The sequence below is a fragment of the Apostichopus japonicus genome, chromosome 16 (assembly GCF_037975245.1).
Source record: "Apostichopus japonicus isolate 1M-3 chromosome 16, ASM3797524v1, whole genome shotgun sequence".
Classification (NCBI taxonomy): domain Eukaryota; kingdom Metazoa; phylum Echinodermata; class Holothuroidea; order Aspidochirotida; family Stichopodidae; genus Apostichopus; species Apostichopus japonicus.
Window position 1 is genome coordinate 36876988 of NC_092576.1, and position 22404 is coordinate 36899391.

General features: G+C 36.5%; 1 protein-coding gene and 1 long non-coding RNA gene across 4 annotated transcripts in view; both read left to right on the plus strand.

Moving 5' to 3' along the window:
* Window positions 1-275: 275 nt before the first annotated feature.
* LOC139982260 (uncharacterized) overlaps window positions 276-22404 on the plus strand; it is a 64410-nt gene continuing 42281 nt past the window's right edge. The window contains exons 1-12 of one of the 3 annotated variants that reach the window (XM_071994937.1): window positions 276-902; window positions 2130-2369; window positions 3718-4032; window positions 7735-8388; window positions 9147-9485; window positions 9585-9698; window positions 10118-10161; window positions 10618-10645; window positions 10888-12395; window positions 20272-20480; window positions 21293-21369; window positions 22046-22101. In XM_071994937.1, coding sequence (XP_071851038.1) covers window positions 2309-2369; window positions 3718-4032; window positions 7735-8388; window positions 9147-9485; window positions 9585-9698; window positions 10118-10161; window positions 10618-10645; window positions 10888-12395; window positions 20272-20480; window positions 21293-21369; window positions 22046-22101 — 3405 coding nt within the window. In that variant the 5' untranslated portion in view covers window positions 276-902; window positions 2130-2308. Of the gene's footprint in view, window positions 903-1744; window positions 2370-3717; window positions 4033-7734; window positions 8389-9146; window positions 9486-9584; window positions 9699-10117; window positions 10162-10617; window positions 10646-10887; window positions 12396-20271; window positions 20481-21292; window positions 21370-22045; window positions 22102-22404 lie in introns of those variants that run through there. The other 2 variants (XM_071994935.1, XM_071994936.1) reach the window with 2 other exon arrangements.
* Window positions 13829-14901, plus strand: LOC139982285 (uncharacterized). Its single transcript, XR_011798102.1, has 2 exons — window positions 13829-14091; window positions 14247-14901. It is a non-coding gene; the product is annotated as an uncharacterized lncRNA (long non-coding RNA).

Genomic DNA, 22404 nt, shown 5'->3' on the forward strand with positions numbered 1-22404 from the left:
AATCTCTTCTGTATATTTATTCTGATAATATCTCCTATGTTGTCCTCAACCACCCCCCCCCCCCCCTCCGCCTCAAGAAATATGACTTAATAATAAATCGATACAATCATTAGAATATAAATAATCATAAATGATGTAAACTAAAGTGAAGAAGATTCATTCAAAATGCAATTTGATGATATACATCTTTTATCATCACGATATTTATAAATTGTAGCAGAACTTTGACCGCATCATTTTAATAAAATCGATGTTTGGGAGGTAAGGAATAAAATGAGACCACGAAATGCCAGATAATATATACAGGGGAAGTCCAGTCATTTTAGTCATGTCCCCTTGTCAGAGCAAAAGCATACTTTTCTTTACCAAAATTTACTTTATTTTGAAGTTAAACTATGTTTAATTTATACTGATCTTTTCATTTGCTTGATATTTACAGTTGGGGTAAAAGGGAAAAGTTGCAACCAAAATAACAAACACCGGTTAAAAAATGAAGAAATGAAGAGCTTGTACCTACTAAGAGTCGTTCATGATTCTCTATTTTTGATAAGCAAACTTTCTTAAGCAAACTGGAGGGATAAATAACGAACGAAAGATTCGGTAAACTATAATATAAGAACACCCTGTCGTTATATCCGTATGTTATAAACGGTCATGTATGAACTTTAAGAGACCGCTACTACGGAGAACCACATCAACACTATTGAACCACATGTACACTAGTGTTCTCATCTCATTCAGCTATGCAGCCCTTAGGCCTACTTGGTACTGACCATAAATAAATGTTTCTTGCTGGAAGTGTCAATCAAACGCCTCAGTAGCTTGCCTTGATTAATATAACAACTACCACAATACTGTAGACTTATATCACGATGGGTGGATAGGAACGGTGCAGACACACTGTGAGTGTTATTGATGCTTTCTTGCAATGTTGTATACATCAGAGATGTAGCCAAAACTTTGAATGTGGGCAGTTTTGCCCCAAAATGCTCCCAATTTGCAGGAAACAAGAGTACTTTATTTCCTGCTTTTAGTTCAATTTTATTTTCGGGGTACTTCGGGGCTCCCACTGACCCCACCCCCTCCCCACCTCATTCCCTCGCTGCGTCCCTAATCAGAGCTATCAGTATGATATCAAATCGACTCCAGTGAATCGTTATGAATTTAAAACGTGCTATATTGTATCATATTACTATAGTTAAGCATTGTCACCGTGATTCAAATTATTAGATAAGATTGTGTGCGGTGAGCAGTGCTATTGTAGAGCTTTCGAAATGTGAACATTGGTCAAACAATAGCATTCCTGTTGACCAATGAGCAATTCTTGTTAAGAGAAGCAACTTCGTTGACGTTATGCATCGGTTGTGATTATTGCAGTAATTTGACGAGGAATTTGAGATACAAATGATTTTAACTTCGTGTCATAATAGCTTGGTTTACCCAAACTGATTTGCTCATTTCAAACTCATGTCATACCCTACATGGAATCCAATAAGTCATCTCAAAATCAACCCACAATAATTAACCCACTTTAAGCCCACAAACAACCCACACTTGACAAAAGCGGTATTGTCAAAAGTAGGTCACGTACCAATGTCCGCACATAATACAAACACCCCAAGGGCCCAAAATAGGTATTCCATGGCCAGTTCACATCCACGTTAACCCCACTTTCTCTACGTAAAACCCATATTGTCCAACAAAGTTGTGATGACTGGACATAAATAGTATATTCCAATGAATACCAAAGATAAAGGTTTAAATGTGTCAAATGACGTCATTTTACTATTTCTTTAGCCCACCGTAATACATACGTATTTTTGTACCTTAACAACCTAATTCGACTATGGGAAATTTCAATCTGCCTGCTTGGCTTTAAAGAACTCGTCAGACTCGTTATGAAACGTATTTAACTGCAAGATAACCAGATTCTCATCTGTATCTCAGTAGTAGAAACTTGTTAGGGTTTTAAGCCGTTACCCAGTTATTGCTAGGCCATGTTAAAAGCTTGACAGTTTGCTTTCCCCTTTCTCTTCGCTTTCCGTTTCACTCTTTCAGAACAAACAAAATATTAGTATAACAGCTTTACTGTGGTAGCTGTAAAATATGTTACCATGTTCGTTCTACAGCCCAGCTATAAAGAAAAGCCATTTTCTACTGGTACCTCTATGAGAATCAGTAGACAAGGTGAACAACGACGTAGCGACTGGCCTATCGCTATAACCAGTACCCTTGAAGTTGTACTTTTTATTTACCGTCACCGTTACGTGCGATCATTCTATTTTTAGATTCTTACGTATGAGAAGACATGGCGATTTTCGACACAGGACTCCTGTTAGCATTCGCGATAATCCTTCTGCTATCTTCAGGTGAGTAGTAATCAACTAAAACGTGGAGAAGCGTTCATCACGTACATACAAGTAGCTGCACTGCCATGGCTGTATATGGTAAGAGCTGATATATTTATTACAACACAGCATTTTGAAATGTGCACATCTTTCGTAATATTTCCATGTTTTGTTTCGATGACAAGAGAAACCTATATTCAGCCATGACAGCGTGTGTGCACGTGTGAGCGACGCCCAGGTTGAAACACGAAATCACAAGATAGGAATCATGGATACTTTTCAGAAGATAGAATATCTCTATTGCTTTTGGTGGAGGTCAAAGATTATCTTAGGTCAGCTGAGTTTAAACACTGAAAACATTGTAAACACGATATATGAAGTTAGGAAGTATGAATACTCTATACTTGGCACTAGAAGAACCAATTGTTTGGTGGAGGCATGGATACTTCTCGTAAGGATCAGTGGTATTGATGTTTTATGTCCTTTTTGAGAGGTTAGAGATCATCTGGGTCACCAGGGCTCAAACTCTGAAAACCTTTATTACATATATCATGGTAGGAATTATGGATACTTCTCATACTTGGTGTGCTGATGCATCATTTTGAGTGGGATAACATATGTTTATCATGTCATAGTGTAATAATAAATCAAAATAGTGGTTCAGGACATTATAATAGTTCTTCTTTTCTTGTGAACATCTAAATCCCAGAGCATTTTGTATTATATTAAGTTATTGCCAATATCAGTTATCTAACCAATGCAGTCAAGTTGGGGTATGCGTGAGTATGTGTATCCTCATAGATATCTCAAGATTGGTAACCTCTTCAGGTCTCGTATTTTGTGTGGCTTTCCTATTATGAGTACAATACTCGTATTGTTTGGGTGTGGTCAAATGTAATTCTTTGGTCAGAAGAGGATAACATACACAAATCTCATAAACGCTGTATCTCCAGAACCTGAATATAAAATGATGAACTAATATATGCATGGTAGGATAACCTTATGTAGTGTTAATGTTTAACAATTAAGTGTAGGTCAGAGTTCAGTTAAGGTCATCAGTCGCCATAACTTGAAATTTTTTAAACACGATATTTACAGATAGGAAACCTGATTGGCTGACATATTTTGCACGTGGCTTTCCTATAAGCAGTACAAGGACCTTATTATTTTTCATGGCGGTCAAAGATCATTTGGGCCTACAAAGGTGACAGTGTGTAATTCGTTACAGACAAAAAACTTGTAAACACGATATCTCAAGATAGGTTACATTACGGCTCATTACAATTGAATAATGTAATGCTTTAAGTAAATAAAACATTACTGGGTTCGAGATCTATGACATAGCACATTCTTTTTTTCCCTTGTACAGCAACTTCACTAGAAGAATGCGAACAGACATATTATGTTGAAATTGGTACGAGAGGACTAATTCCGTGTTCTTGTAATGGAAGTTCTTTAGCACTCATAGCTTGGGTCAATGTTAACGAAGGAAAGACCCTATTGTTACTTTATGATGATGACAAACGTGGAGATGGCTACGAATCTGGAGAATATGATATTTACCCTAACGGATCGTTACTTATAAATAACGTGACGGCAAGCCATGAATCTGTATACCGAGTATCAACGGCAATCTCAACTTTGCATGATAGATTTTCGAAAAATATCTGTGTGCACACAACCGGTAGGTAGCTTTGATAGTTTAATATTGTAAATCTAAATTGTCAGAACGGAAATGAAATACATGATAAATAAAGACACCAGCAATCATTATCAATAAACCGCTCCCACACAATATGTCGTATTTTCAATTTTCCCCTGTGTGCATGCGCGTGTGTAAGTGACGCTTGTAAACACGGTATAAAACAAAAATATGGTGGATTAACTTCATGCTAACTATGTGGATCAGTCGTAGTGAGTGCAATAAATGATATTCAGCAGTAGGATGTGAACATATTTTTTAAAGTGTATAACAATGTCATGAAACTCTTATTCATAGGAATGGTTGGTGACAGACCTGATTTGCTACCTCAAAATTAGTAAAACAAAATGTCACTTGGCTCATACATCTTTGTGTCTATATTTCACATAGGCATAGTGTTCTTTCTGGAAATTGAAAACTTCGAAATAAATTCTAAACTGTATAATCCTTACAAGTGAATTAATTGGTTGATATTCACAAGAGAAGGCTTGCAAATAAGAAATGGCAATTTCTGATCTTTTCTGGCTGTCACTGAATTCTGGACAAATTTAACTTACTTGGTCTAAATTAGTGAGATGGTATTATGTGGAATTTTGAGCAAATTGTATAGCAAGAAGTACAAAAAGCCAACTGGCTTTCTGGTTTATCATATCGTACAACATTCATCAGCGAAATGCCATTTGTTAGACATATTTGCACATTTCTATAATTACATATAAATGCTTTCTAATAGTTGATAGAATTTTCCTTAAATGAATGGGGCAAACAATGTAATACATTCCTATTTCTATTTTCTTTTTCTTTGTTTTTATTGGTTTAATTTTAGCTGGGAAATATTAAGAGGAAACCCTTTTCCTTTTCATATTATTTATATTCTTAACGGCATGTGCCAAGAAAGGGCTTTTCATTTACATTTCGTTACACTTTTTTATTGACAAGGTTTGATCGATGGATATGGTACACAGGTTCTTTTGAAATGTTTGCTTAGTTGTTGGCAGGTTGAAAAGTTGTTAACTTTGCTGTAAAAAGGAGCTACTTCATATTTGTCAATGTCCTAAAGATACTTCCATGTTAGTTGGAGATGTTGCATTATCGGATACACTAAAATAAGAAATGATACTGAAAAGATAACAGAACAAGCTGTCAAGGTCTACTTTAAAAGTTAGGACACGACTGAAAAAAACCCACACTCTTAGATGAGACAAAGCGCGTACCTTCGAACTGTTACAAAATTAGTACAATTTAAACAATCATTACTTAGTACATCTGACGTGTATATTATGATAATAATGTACTATGAAATATATCCAAATTGGGGAATACAACAAATGTGCACCTCCCCACCAATTTCAAACAGGAAATCATATTCTAAAGGTGTTACAGGGGTATTGCACAAACATGAGTAACTATCCAGATATGCACAAAGAAGCTTCTGCTGCATGCATGTAAATTTGATAAAAGAATGTAATATATGTCAGGCCACATCAGAGATGGTAATCGGAAGGGCATCAAATTAACATGCACAAAATTACTGGAAAAAATGGTCGAAAAGCCTAACGTTTCGATCCTAGAAGAATATATTTAATATATGAAGAGGTCAGGACCTCTAAATTACTGTATGAAAAAAAAAATCGTATCCAAGCTGTCCATGGAATATTTTTGTCAGCGTGGACAAAATTAAGGAGTACTTCTAAACATCCGCAAAGTAATACTTTTTGAACAAAATGTAAAGATCTATATATAGCATGACATCATAGAGATAAGCAGATTTTAGACGTACTTACGAATAATTACTAAATCCAAAACGTTTCTCTTTTATTCTGTTACCGTTCTGTAAGATGAGTATAGCTCATAATATTCTTCACATATTTAATGTTAAGATGGAGGACAGTGTGGCAAATTTGATATTTTGTAGTATCATTGCTTAGAGCGTTTTTTCCCGTATTCATAACCCTAAATGTATATTTTTAACTGCTTGGGAAAAAAAAACAGTTTTCTTACCGGTATATGGATTAAGTCGTGTCTCTCGTACTTTTAGTAGGTACGTCATAAGGTTTGTTCCTCAGCATATTCTCACTATTTGCGTCACAGTACTGCCTACATATGTATATAGCAAAATGGTAAAGTGATATAAGTGTATGACACAAAAAGCGTGTGTTTACTCATTACAAAAGGACGCGGAGAGGTAAAAACTCGGCCTGATACAACACATGAGATAACTATGGTTTCACTTATAATTCATTCATATATATCTTTCAAATATCCCCTGTGTACTTCAATTAGCCTATATTACTGTTCTTTGTTCTAGCGAACGATACTTTAAGATGCTGTTTTGATAATTTTTCGATATGTTAGCATAATGTAAGTTTTAAACCAACCATATGCCTACATGTAAACTCACTTTGATTGCCACGTTAGTGACTTGCATATCATGCATTACAATATTAAAAACATTTCAAGAATTCCACCATTCCCAATGGTAAAAAAAAACACTTCTTAGCATTATTAGGAAATTCACACTGATCAATGGAATTAGAACGACTGAACCAAACCATGACGTCACATTTAGGAAACAGTACTCATCATGTCCTCATGTCCAGTAACGACCGAGAATGAATGCTCTGTATTGATATGACTGCTGCCCGTAGCGTACTTCATGACTATTTTCTTTTACAAAATTGTTCTGCCAGTAGGCTATAGCGTTAATGTATCACAATATATACTATATCTTTACTCAAGTGAATAAATTATTAATTTTCAACCATGATAAAACACATTAATTGTAAAAAGCACAATCTGCCAGGCGCTAATAATTACAGTATCATATTTTCCCGTTTTACATATTCACTATAGCAACAGATCAAAAAGAAAACCAAATTGTTTACGTGTTGTAAAAGTACCAAACGCAAAAGGCTACTTTTAGTTAATTTTAACCATTATGTTCTATGAAGACAGACATGTTGCCTTTAATATGGAGAAGAGTGTCCAATATTTGTATATTACCTGTTGACGTTTGACGCCTTTAAGGTAATTTAAACTAGCATATATTACTGTCCTTTCTCTAGCTTACAATAATCTATGAATGTCAGGTACGAAATTATATAATAACCTGTATATAAACTTTGGCTACAACGGTAAAACTAATTTCCTTTATCGGTCTGTGTTTGACGTGTCTCTCCCAAATTCCGTAGTAAGGTCATTGGGTGCACTGCAGAGAGCAGAGGTCTTACTATAAGCGGGATCATATTGCCTTATATAGTGCACTGCGCAGCAAATAACTGTTCATTGATCTAAATTGATAGGAGCGTATAAATTAATTGTAACACTTTATATAATATTGTTTTCCCCGTTGGATAAATGATTGATACATTATTCACAATTTAGTAAATTAATTTGTTAGCTCAAGGTTTTATATGAGATCATTTACTCAGCTGTCCTTTTTGATAAAATTGTAACCCAAAGATTCAGAAATTTGAGCAATTTTGGTACACAACAACTTTCACGCATTGGACCATCACAATAACTTTCAATATATCAAACTGATCTTTCTGAAACTATCTAAGATTATTCACCTAGAAATGCAAATGAAGCAGTCATCAGTAACTTTCAAATACAGTCATGTGTCTATCCATGATCAATTTGATCGTTACTAGAAAATGTACTCTTCATTGTTCTTTTTTATAGTGAAACCAGCTATAACCATTCCCGTCATCGAGGAGTGTTCAAACACATACGGTACTACCTGTGTTAAGTCGACAACCGATTCCGTTGAGGTAAACTGCTTTGTCAGAGATAGCCGTCCGGCAGTCAAATTGAGTTGGTCGTTAAGAACTCATGGTGGCGATCACATCCTACCATCAAACTACAAGAAGTACACATTTGATGATGTAACATATACTTCACATGTTACAGCAACGTTGTCTTTCGGAGAGTCATCTGTTTTAAGTCTTCTGGCCTGCCGAGCGAATAATGTACCACTGAATCTGGTAGAAGACGAAAACGTTCTTTTGATTGAAAAAGAGATGGATTACACTTCCTTGGTAACTCCCATCAGGAGATATTTGAAGATCCATTCACCAATGAATTTATCCTGTACAGACCTTGGATTAAATTTAGTCATTTGGAAGTGGTCACCTGAAAGTGATGCTTTTGAAACTCTGTATGTTAGCATCTTTCAAAACAGTAATCACACAAAAATCAGCAACATGGAATACAAGTTAGAACATGAGGGCAGTCTTTCTTTACAGAACACGTTGGTAGAACACGAAGGACTCTACGCGTGTGTTTACGATAACGGTGTCAGTGGCGGCATTGTGTTGTACGATGTGCTTGTGATGGGTATGATGTTTTATATCATTTTATCTTTCATGCTTCTCAGTCTATACTGAATCACCAACATAGCATAATCACGTCGGTATTTGCATAAAGTCCCAAAATTGTGTAATACTTTATGTCATCAAATTATCAATCTGTTACTATGTACTTTGAGAATGAGTGTTAATGATGACCTTTGTAAGGGCTTTATCAATATATGTCCAAATACCCCTGTTTGTATTGAATTTTTATTTTTGTTTATTTTAGTTCCCATTTATTCGATCGCTATACCAGGCAAACACTGAGTCAATAACATTATCCATGTCAGTATATGTCAAACCTACACGGAATGGCCATCTCCCGTGGACACTTTGGTACTTGTCCATGTTATACTGATATCTGTTTGTGCATCAGTAACTCGGGAAAGTTATGGCGAAACCGTTGTTCCTCGTAAACGATGCAATATAATGATTCACACTATAGTCGTATGTAAAGTTCCACAAGCAAAACGAACCTACGTATGCATCTAGAAACCTGAACATGTGTCGTGTCTTGTTCCAGTATATGACAACACACAGCTTGTAATGTAATGTTAAACTATAAGACAAATTCTTAATTTTGACAGAAAGTCGTTTTCATGGAATGCGGTATCACGAGATATATGTTCGTTTTGGCACATGGTTTGATTTCTTCATGACATACGACCTCGTTACAGTTACAAGTTCAACAGACTTAAACTCTAACACCAAATATAATATATGTGATGTATTATTTCCTTTCAGTTGATCCAACTCCAAGTTTTCCAGTAATAGATGGATGCAATCACCAACAATATTGCGTCCTGGAGAAACAACTTCAGGACGTTTTGACTTGCTCGGTGCTGGGAATAAGACCTAAAGTGGCTCTTGAATGGAGAGCCTTTCGAGAGGAAACAGCCATTGACTTTACACAACATCAATTTACGGTGACACAGATGGGTGACTTGTATGATATATCACTGACGGTTAATTTTGACTTTACTCTAACAACTCAAAATAAAGTTACCGTCGAGTGTGGCGCTGTAGGAGAGAATGCTGAGCTATTCAGCCTTTCTACGAAGGTTGATCTCCTCTTTCCAAATGGTAAGTTAATACACGTCTTGTTTAATGCGCAGCTTTGAGAAGTCTATTCATGATTACGCGTTGTTTCTTACAATTTCTGTATTTTTGTTTTATGTATAGTGCTTCCCACAGAACAGAGATCATACACCTTTACAATAACCATAATCGCCGTTTTGGTCACAATGATGATGATGATAATCACAGCCGCTGTGGTGATTATATGCAGAATAAGAGGTACATAATACTATTAATTTAACACGATTTATACATATTTTGGCTATATGTGTATATCGCTATTTTTCAACAACAACAATAACTGAAACATAGATTACTAGACGTAATCACGTATGTCAAGATTATGATTTCATTAAAGTGAAACATTTATGATAAACAAGCATTCTTTTTCTGATAAACTATACTAATTCCTAATGTGCTTCTTTTTATCTAATAATAACGGAAGATGAAATGCATTTTCTTTAGGGTCAACTGAAGGCGCCATAATTGCATTTTTATTCTGAACGAGAACACAACTTGTAAGTAATCACACAAACCATGCAAGTCAAGTAAGCCTTTTCTTTCCATAACAAACTATTATGATACACACATGATTCTACATCGGTTTCTTTTTAAATAAGTCTTCGTATTCTTTTCAGCGAGGAAAATGAAACGAATTAAGCCTGGTGATACAGAAAATGAGGTAATGTTAATTAATTTACTTTCTTTCATAACTGAAGCAGGCTATTCATTTTACAGTGATGCGCCGTTTACACGATGTATGATTCTTAACGATATATATGATACGATACCATAACAAAATCTTTGTTCTCACCACATACGATAAATATATGCGATAAATGCATCTTAGACGTCTCCGGAAATATTGCTGTTTTCCCTCTTGCAATCAACAGTCATGATGCAGAATATTTGTGCATAAACTTCGCTAAATGACACAACGATACATCATGTCGGCAACTGTACAATGTGTGTTAAACAGCTTCGATATAATTGAAAGATTTTTTTGTCGCTCAGCTCTATAAGGACCAAATGTAGAGACGAGAAATCGCTGTCGGAAGTATTATTGATACAAAATATTAAACTTTATCTTATCGTTATCAAGTGTATTACAACCAGTGGTGTGTTTATTATTTTACAGGGTATCCCAATGATGGAAAATACCAATGGTATGTGTTACAGAAAATACTTATTTACCTTAATATCTTAAATTGGTTAATTTAATAATCGTTGTTTAATAATTTAATAAGTTGTTTTTGTCTAGAAATCCTTATTTGAATAGTCTGGTTAATACAGAGTGACACTGCCCGCCAAATGGGTAAAGTTTGATACATTTTATTTAAAATTAATAACGAGTTATATATTTGAAACTCATCATATATATTGCTAACCATGATTCTTCTTTTCATAGGAAAAGCTGAGCGTTTCATCGAACATTTAAAAGCAAAATATGAAATATTTTACGATTCTGTGCAACCAATCCCCTACATTAAAGATAGGATGTATTGCGTGGACAAGGTATTTGTCGAGGGCGGTATTGAATACATGACAGGTATATCTGGAGGACAGGCACAGTGGGATAAATTGTCATCCTATCAAGAATTAGTCAAAGAAAACTGTTTAAAGACAAAGCGACAGATTCTTGAAGGTGAACCTGGCTACGGCAAGTCAACGTTGACTTTACAGTTACTTTATGACTGGTGCAAATCTCACTCTAAGACCTCATCACGTGGAGTAGACGTTATTACATATTTACGTCTAAGGCAACTAAGAGGAGTCGAATCGATTTTTAGTGCGATCAGACAATTCATTCTACCTAGGGATTCAGATATAAGTGAGGAAGATATAAAAGAAATATTGAATCACATGAGCTCCGTGCTGGTTTTACTCGATGGCTTCGATGAGTATCCCGATCAAGAAAGTACTGAAACAGATATTTATCACATCATGAAGAAAGACATGTTTCAGGGGTTTAACGTCATTCTAACGACAAGACCATCTTGTGTACCAACAGATTTTGCACCTCACTCCGACCGTGTTCGGCTTACAGGGTTCGGTGAAGAGGCGCGTAAAAAATATGTTGAAAAGGCTGTTGTTGGAAAATGTGGAGAAGCAGTGAACGAGCTCTTGAGGAAATTAGAAGAAAATCCCGTTCTTGATGACCTTTGTCAGGTTCCTCTATTCTTTGTAACATTTGCGCACATGACGTACGAAGGCGAACATTCTTTAACATTCAGTTCTGTAACTAGTTTTTTCCGGTATATGATATCTTGTTTTCACAGTCACATGAAGAATAAAATGAGAGACAGAAATGTCACAAACTTTGCGTTGTTAGAAAAAGAACACAAAGTACTAGACAAAATAGCCTTTGAAGCTATGAGTGGAAAGAATCAGAAACTTGTTTGGAATCGTGAGCAGCTTCGCAATGAGCTAGGACATGAGTTCTATGACCTGTATCTTCGTATTGGTATATTCGTGGAAGAAGAAGTGTTAAATATCGCGGATACACTAAACGCACAATATGATATTCAGTACAATACAGAGGTTCACTTTTACCACAAAATCTTTTGTGAGTGGTATGCTGCACATTACATTGCAGAACAATTATCTGGTGGGAATACCGATTGTATCGACGAGTTTCTACAAAATTTAGATCCTTTTGACCTGCAGTATTTGTACAGATTTGCGTGTGGAATTAACAAAATTGCCGGGGAGAAAATTATCCGATACCTGCAGCAGAAAAAAGAAAGTACAAAGTTCGCAATTTTGTGCATGCTGGAACAGGAAGACAAAACTGACAGATTTATAAAATCAGTTTCTGATTTAGTTTCTTCTCAAGTAACATACATTATGAGGGAAGATAGTAAACTACTACAGAGGTCTACGCTACAACTACTAGATGTTGCATCGAAAAATCATGTAAGTAACGGTTTACGAAATAACGTGTTTGATAGCTATATAGAAAACAATCACTCACCTAGATAAACAGGTATAAATAACAAGCATTACGTCATACCATGATTTCAACCATAACAGGAAGCGACCCACACAAAATCAGATGCAGACCAAGACCGTCAGCACTTGCCGAATATCATCGTATTGCAAATGTTGTACTCAACTTGCAATGTGCGATCATATATTCATCATCTGGAGATATAACTCTTACAATTTTCACATTCCTTACTTTGACGAAATTAAAATTGACAATCACTGACAGCAATGATAGAATCAACTCAATGTCGACATATTATACATTAGAATTTCCTTCACAAGATAACGATGTGGAACTCATATTGCAGTCAATTATATTGGCTATTGTTGTTGACGCCACGTTACGTGTCAAATGTGAATTAGTATAAAGGACAATGTCACTATTGTATGTAATGCACTGCAACGGGGTCCACATTTTATCTTAAGTGTCATAAACTCACTATTTACTTGCAAAACAATTAGCTCAAAAACACCCTTTTACGTAATCAATGACACTCACTGGACCGACAATGAACATTAACAACCTCCCTCTCCCCCCCCCCCCCCCCCACTAAAAGAAAAACCTGGGATCTTCAAGAGGTATCGTATCAAGTCAAATTTGTTGAACTAAAATCGAAGCTGGAATATTACACAAGTGAAAAAACTTAAATAATTTCAAAGGAAGCTTTCTTTCATCTTTACATTTCAACCATAAACACCTGTTTTCAAAGCACACGCAATCCTGCCGTATACAATGATCTACGTACGGACATATTGTGTTACCATCATTGTAACATTCAGTGTGTACGGTCAGTGTGTCAGTCGTTCTCTGGGACATACAACTGGATTTGCGTATTTTATGCCAAAATTTCGTTTATGATTTGCTGTTGTTATAATAATATTTGAAGGAAGGTATAATTAATGTGAATCATGTAGAACTATGCCTAACGTATCAAGCGCGTATCGGGGGGGGGGGGGGGGCGTTGGGGGCGCGCGCCCACCGGGTAAGAAAAAGGGGAGAGAAAAAAAGAGAGAAGAAAACAGGGAAAAAAGGGGGAGAAAAGAAGAGGAAGGAGAGGAAGGAAGGGAAAAGAAACAGAGAAACAGGAGAAAATGAGGGAGTAGAAGATAAACGCCAAGACACCAGGAAGAGAAAGAGGAACAGTCATAATAACAGCGCTGATCACTATTATATACACAGAGTAGACAGTCACGGATCGCTGATTTCGAAAGGGGCGTGCGCCTCACCCTACACCGACAACTCCATATATATATATATATATATATATATATATATATATATATATATATATATATATATATATATATATATATATATATATATATATATATATATATATATATATATATATATATCAGTGTGTATTGAACTTGAAACTGTGCGTCTTTCGAAATGAAAAGAATGTGGGGCACAGTAGTGTAACTCCCTTGGAATCGAACCGTGCTGAGCCGGGGGCCCCGACCAAAAAGGGTTCCCGCTATACTGATGCACAGAAAAAGGGTACCTCTTGGGATAGAGAGGGCCCGTTTTACTAGGAAAGAAAAATTCATGCAAGACTGAACAAGACAACATACATATTTTCACGTGATACGGAATACGGACATCATGATCATAGGCTTATTGGTTATAAATGTATGCATCGAGCTAGTTGTGTTATTTATTATTATAATGAAAACAAAGTATATTATTTAAAAAAATCCAGCCAATAATGTACTGAGTACAACATCGGGACATGATCTTTTGAAAAAATTATAAAACAATAACCCAACACCCCACAGACTTGAAACTGCGTGCATTTGAAAAAAAAAGGCATGGCTTTCATATAAATACAATAATAACAGGTAAGAATAAAGATGCCTTCGGTGTATCGCATGGTAAGTTTAAAATACAGGAAATTAGGCTTAGATGGAGACAAAGTTTCAGCCGAAATTAGGCCTATGCTTAGGTGTGATTACTGTATTTGTACAGTAGTATGGGGGGGGGGAGAGACTCTCCCCCCTGGAAAATAAAAAATTGAAAAAAAAAAATAAGTTAAGCATTTGACATTTCAATGATTTAACCCAACCAACAGTTCTCTAGTTATGTTCATTGCATACGGACCCATCATGCATTACTGAAATTATTGAAAGTCAAAATCCTAAGAGATCTCAAAATAACCGAAGTGTAAATGCAACTTGAATAGGAAGTGTCTTTTCTGACGATCTAGGAGTATTTTTTTGGGCCAAAGCAAATCTGCGTACGCTCCGCTGAGATAATATCAAGTAGTGTGTCACACCTGTAAGACCTACTGACCCCCCCCCCCCCTTGTGAACATTTCTGCGGACGTGCTTGCTTGGACCTCCTGATAGGGGGCCCCTTTGGGCCGGGAGCTGGTCCCCCAGGCTCATCGTTACGCCACTGGTGGGGTATTGCACAATAAACAGATAAAAGTTATTTATTTCAGTCTCATTTCAATTATTCGAATTTGTTAAGCAAACAGCAGATATCACATCAGTGAGCATGAACATGACGTTCCAGGATGAACAGCCCCCAAACTGTATATGTGTGTAGTGTTCGGTTTCAGAAATATCTGGTATTTTTTCACATCCTTCACATTTGCATGGGTGCAGGCGCGTGGCAACTGTCATCCCCAAAATTGTTCTGGTTGCCACAGCCCTATTTTACTTTTTTATCAGCAAACCAAATTTCAATACGGATGCGGTCCGTCTCGTGGGCGCAGATCAGTCCTGGACAATGGTGGGGACGCGTGTCTGTTCTCTGATACTATCTAGGCGAAGCGCGACCATGGGATCGCGCGTAGCGTAAAAAAAATGTTTTGGCAAATATACCTCCAGATCGCCGGAAATAAAACTTCCCAGACCCAATGATGCTCTTAAACCTCCTTAAATTTTAGATCTCATGGCTTAGAAATTTAAGTTGGGGGAAATACATGGGCGTCTTCAGAAAACAAAATCAGGGGACAAATAATCCAAGTAGACTTTGGTATACGATGGGTCTGCGGTCCTCTCACAGAAAACAATTATGGACTGCCGCAAATGCAATTTCCTTCCAATTGTTGATAAATGTAAGAAAATGAGAACTGCTGCATGTCGTTTGCACAATGCTGGATCAAACTGCGCCAAAGTTCAATACAGGGGAATTTGCAATGCGGCGTTTGATCAGACAAATTGGTGGGGACACGGTATATCATGTCCTCACCACCGATCGCTGGAAATGGCACTTCCCAGGCAGGGACGTCGCTAAAGGGGGGTGTCTCACCCCCCCCCCCAATCTTGGTAAAAATGACGATAGTTGGAAAATTTGAGTGCGACAGTCGGATTTTTCGACTGTTGGAATTTCCGACTGTCGCACTCTAATTGTTATAACTGTCACACTCTTATTTTCATATGTTCTTGTAATTTGTGAGTGACATACAATTTTCGATCAAAATTGACCTTTAAACAGTCATATTTACCACGTTTTCCTTGTCACATTGAGATATTGTATCTCGCGATCCTTATATTCCACCATACAAAACCTCGTATGATTTTGAAAACTCTAAAAAGAATACAACACTCGCCAGCTTCAATTCGGATAATTTATGTATTAATTTTGCTATTGGGTGGGTCGACCCTGTTCGCTAGCTTCAAGTAAGTTCAGGATATACCAGGGACGCAGCCAGGGGGAGCAGGGGAGCGACTGCCACCCCCCCTTTGATTGTCGAAAAAAATGTTTAAAAAATGTTTTTTTTTTTTTAGCAAGGTATTTTGTCAGTGCTCTTTTGATCTTGAATACTCGTCAGCTCCGTTAACTCGATTATAATCGTAATTGCTACTGATTCAACTACTTACTTAGTTTGGCAGATGCAATTAGCTAAATTTAGCCTATAGCCTATTCCAAACCTATACAGTTGGCCACTGCGTAATAAAATACATATTGCCTACCTAACCTCACTCGATGGAATGTCACGAACCGTATGCACAACGACGACGACAACGTGCGTTCTCATCCTTTCTATGATTCTTCCTAAGTTGTTGCACGTACAGCATATTATGAAGCTAAGCTATAGCAATCGTACGTGATACGCACTTCCTATAAATAATTATTACACTGCTAATACACGGCGATAACGATACATTTTTAGGCCACTGCAAATCTGGCTGTCTTACAAAATATGAAAGTTTATATTGTCCATCAGTTAAGTTCGTCAAATGTATTAAAGTCCAGACATTGGACTATAAAAAAGAATCAACCTTCTGGAAAAATTGTAAAACAGCACTATATGTTTGTCTTTCTCATATATTACGTAAAGAACATGTAAAAGAATTCAAACGGGAAACAAAATCTGTTGATAATATGATCATATGATAATGATGAAACTGGCAACAAATTGCCCCAGATCGCATCTAAGGACTTTCAATTGTTCAAAAATATCCCCTCCCCTTAGACCCCTCCCCCATATCAATCACAAAAAGTGCTCCCCCTTTCAAATTCCTGGCTACTTCGTTGGGATTTACATTGTCTCTATGGTATACAATTAAAACACTCAATGCTAATCTACGGAAGTTTATAAGTGCCATAAACATAAGCAAAAACTTTGCCCCATACGGTACAAATGTATCGAAAAAAGTTCCGAACAAAAGTGCAGTCGCGAAAGATGGGGTGTCTGACTAACACTGACCGTATCGTTGACGATTACTGCGTGGGGGGGGGGGTACAAGGCAGCAGTCGGAATTTTCTGGCTCCAAAACCCATCCAGTTGGAATTTCAGCCACTACACCCCCCCCCCCCCCCGCCCCAATCATCATGCCTTAGCTACGTCCCTGTTCCCAGGCCTTGTTAGTTGCATCTTAGCATTTTCTATTTTGGAATTACTAGTGATATCATCAAATATATGCTCAACGGGGGGTCTCCCCTTCGCCCCCCCCCCCTTGGCTTTGCGCCTGCAGTTAGAAATCTTTTTAGAAAACAGGCCAAATGGAAACCCAGTGAACCCATATCGATGTAGATCATAATGATTGTACGTACTTACACTCATACACAAGAGATGTACATGTACATACATTATGATAATAATCATAAGTGACAACTTGCTAGACGGTCACAGGTCACAGAAACGACCACGAAGTGTCATTTACCTCATGAAGCATGTGTTGGATGAAGTTTTAGCCACCGCCAAATAAGATTTGGATAAACAATCTTACGCATGATTTTCAATTATACCCACCAAAAAAAACTATGCCACCAAATATTTGGGGGATATTAGATACTATATACTACTATATACCCCTACCTAAAATATTGGGGGGACATGTCCCCCCGTCCCCCCCCCCCCCATGATCGCCGCCCATGCGTAGAATCACCTACAAAAGCAATGATCCACAGGAGATGCGATGAGGTCCAACATGATGTGTGACTGGTGTCAATCTTAAAATAGGTAATGGATGAAAAAAAAACTATTTGGAAATTCTTGGTTCTCAGGCAAAAGTGTACATCTGGTTGGTCATTTCAAGCCCGAGAAGTGTCATTTCCGGTGATCTGGGGAGGTATCAAAACCAGAATTTTTGGGGAACTATGCGCGCCAACCGATGGCGCTCCGCTTAGATAGTAATTCGCGCCCCCGGGTTAGAAAATCCTTGATACGCGCCTGAATAATGTATGGTAGACAATGAAACAAACACGATAGGACCATTCATTTATCTCCAAACGTTTCAAAAGTATCATTAATTAGAAAAAGAGTTGGAACCCTGCCGATCGAAAAGAAATATAAATCTACCATCAAGGTAATCGTTCCTATATCTCTAGTCTTGACTCAACACCCTCGTCCCCTGTAACATTTGTTTAGGATGTGCGCCCTCCATTCTGCACAACCAGTCGATATATTCCAATTTGAATATGCATAATTACGAAAGTGCCATATTCCTTCTTTATTTTTTTATTGAAAAGGAAATTAAAAGTCCAATTAATATTGGCTTATTAAATATTTACACAAGTTTCATGTAATTTGGTACAGTAGAAGGAACGTTTGAAGAAGAATAGCAAAACCCTAAACAATTTAACACATTTGGAAGCTTCCTTTCACGAGTACACTCCAACAACAATACACCTGTTCGCAAATGTAAACAAAGCCGCACAGTGAACGTTGATCATCTGCGCACGTAGACGTACGTATAGATTCCCGCAGGACGGGTCACGTAAAAGTACACTCTGCGTGGAGATTCAGTTCGTTACTAGCTTTACGTACACATACATGTGTATCATTATACTGTGTGGCTGCCAATGGACTTACACCGCGTATGGTTTGCTGATGTGATTATATTGACTTGCGGTAATTATAGGCCTATTTAAAGTCAACAATTATAGGCCTAGGCATGCTTGAGAGATTTTGTTTTTGTTTTTTTCTGTAAGATTTGTCGTTGCATGAATTGCAAATGAATTACTTCTTCATGTAACCTTGCCTGTCTGAATCGTTAATCATTATTGGCGTTATACTTAAGCCAATAGCTTGACGTGGTAGCCTAACGTTAGTTGTAAGAAAAAAATGCAGGTAGGCTATAACAAATAACGTTAGCTTTTTAAGGAAAATACAAAAAAGCAAAAAGTTTGTGATCTAATACATTGCAGACGCGTAGGCCTAGGCTACGTCTTAAACACGTCAAATGATACCGGACAGTGTCCGCGTTACATTCACGGTGTCAAGTGTTTCATTATCAACTTGTTAGCCTTCGTAATGTAACGTTACACTTTAACCGTTAGCTACGGCTAGTGTAAGATTCTCTACCGGGGAAAGTAAGGGCTTAGTATATAGCAATATATATGTATATCCTCCGTCAGCCTTTTACTTTTTGACTGAGTCATAAAATTAGCTTCCAACTTTATCCTAAATAAATTATATACTGTGGAGTGTGGGCCTTAGACAAATAAGGTAAAGTTGAAAGCAGTAAGGATGGATGTTTCTGACGGATCTAGTCTTACAGTAGGTCAAACGTGAGAGATCAAAAGATTACAGGTAATTTAAACGGTATCAACATTGAAATGGGAAAGTTAAACTCAAATGAGTCTATAAATTACATTTTAATAAGATATTACGGTGGCTTCGTTCATACTGTGTAGGCTTAGGCTATGTTATTTTTAACCGTGCCGGCTATCTGTCTACGCTCCTGGTTTGTCGCTCAGCTCGAGAGTGGAAAGTTAAATATAGTACGACACGAAATTAATATGGCGCTATATAATCTTTGTGTCATTACAATGATTGGAAATGATTTTATCTTTATTATTACAAATTTATTGCAAGTAGGGTATAGGCCTAGGCCTATATGATAAACACACGTATCGAGATGCGCTGTATCTCCCCGGAAGGAAACTCATTGGTAGAGGGCCACTCACTGCAGGAACGTTGTCGAGTCTCCGTTAGTGTGGCTGTAGGAATGTATTAGTGCACTGACTGACAGGAATAAAGTAATAACATAAATTATGAAAACTACAGAAATAGTAAAAATGTATGTGCTAAATGTAATAATACAGACCAATAATAAATGTTTATGATATTGTTTTTTACTTTTATCTGAATTTCGTCAGCTTGCGCACTTTATTTTAATAAAATCATCATTATATAATGCTTTTTTAATTGTTACTATTTTTTTTAAATGAAATAAAGTTCCTAATATTATGAAAATCGAAAATAACAAAATGGTTAATTTCATAGCTTTTCTATGCATTTTTGCGTTCTATTCTATATACGTTGGATATTCGTCAGGGCGTATTTATCCATCATGGATGAACTATAAGATAAGTAAACTGTGATCTTTCTTTCCTATTCTTCAGATTCCAATATCTGATCTAAACCTACAATGGTCCTTCAGTGGATTTGACGGTAAAGATATCAGACTTGAGTCCGGTCTTAGTTTATCGAGCCTCTCATCAGTAGAGAAGATATCCATCAATGCAGGAGGACTGGAACAAGAATTTACAGAGGAAGAAGTGATCGGACTAATAAAATATGGAATAAAGTCATCAAGCTTCAAGGAACTATGGTAAGGGGAAAACATCGTGACAGGCCATGGTTGATAATATTTGGGTAAGAGGGGGAGGAGGGGTAGTCAGAGGGTTAGCGTATGGGGTATATAGGAGGGTATAAGGTAATGGTATTGTGCAGTGGCATTTTTTTTATATTTTTTTTTATTTACAAGTCTCGTGTTGAGACGTGCGGTTTGAAATGTTGCAATATTTGGAATTATTTTTAAGCTGGGAAATATGTTAACATTTTATTATACTACTATTTGTGTAGTGTACAGCACACCATTAGTCTTTTCCACACGTTAGGATGAAACATGGTGGGGTTGGGGGGGGGGCGGTGATTTTTAGTATAATAGGAACAACAAATAACTTTAGAACTTATAAACAAACTAAAACTACAAGTAAAAAAATAAAGATCAATTATTACTTAAAAATCTAAAACGAAACATGGGAAGATTATCAAGTTTATGGCAAACGGAAAAAGTATTGTTTATTTTCAAATACTATTATTTGTAATAAGCGTAAGAATATTTGCAAGATTTACGCTGTACGCAAGTTTTTATTAATAAATATAAATAGTTAAAAATAGCAAATCAGCAAATGTTAATGGGGGGGGGGACAAATGAGGGGTGATGGAAGGGTTGTTTGGCCATCGTAAATATTTATCTGATACTTTTAACTTGTCAACAGCTTTTTTTTTTTTTTACCAAAACGAAGGAAAAGGCAAATTCATTGACCTCCGTGTTATTTATTACAATGATGACATCAGCTGTTCATTTAATTTTTAAATATTAAATATTTACTTTCCCTGCTTTCTTTACCTTTGAAGGCTTAATAACTGTAAACTGCCGTCATCGATCAAGCCAGACATCATTCCAGAAGAATCAAGATCAAGAAATGTTAAAGGTACGATGTTTACATAAGAATTAAAAGAATTATTGATCAAGTAGATTGCTTTTATTGCAATGTTTCACAGATTTGTGACAAGAGAGGGAAGTATGGTGGTGGTAGGTGGGAGCTGGGGGGGGGGACTAGTTTAATGAGATATTTCTTGGTAAGAATTAATCTAGATTAATAATCCAGGGGTAGATCTTGCATACAACAAACATATTAGTTCTGTGTGGGGGTAGGGTGGAATGGGGGAGCGTAGGAGTTGGAATCCGTAAAGTTCCTCCTTCTTTCGTGTTCCCTGAGCTGGTTAAAGCAAGCTTTCTATCAAGTCCCTAAATATATTAAATAAAATCTTAAGAGATTTAGTGTTTTGAGTTACTAAATTTATATCGTTACCCTATAAAATAATGTTTGTGAATTAAGCCGGAAGTATTAGGTAACAAAGAGAATACGATTATTGGCTGGAACATTAGTGACTGTTAATTTCTAGTACTTTATTACTAATTAATTAGTAGAGAAAACATTCCAATGGTTCAGTTTAATGATATTTGATCCCTCTAGTACAGGTACATTGCCTCTGACTGTTAACATTATAAGTATGTGAAACAAATTAATATTTAATCTTGTTTATTGTTTAAAATATGTCACTTATGATAATTTATTGATTTTATTATTTCATTTATTTTTACAGTCATATCATCGAAGGAAGCTCGTTACCTGGATCTTATATCTGGTCAATGGAGGAAGGTTTGTAATATTTGGTATTTTTTAGTAAATAACAATCATTAATAATGTTATTTTCTTTCACATTTCCCTGTGATTCTGTTATTATTAGTAACATGCATAACAGTGAAGGGGTAGAGGGGTCGATACATTTTCAAAATATAATCATAAAAAGCCAGCCTTCTTGAGAGTTATAAACATATATTGTCTCCCGTTGTGGAATATTCCGGCGACAGACGATATGATTCTTACAGAAAGAAAACAATATTCCACATTCCTAGTTCTCAATATCTTGCTCTTAACTCTAGATACATTATTTGGATCTGA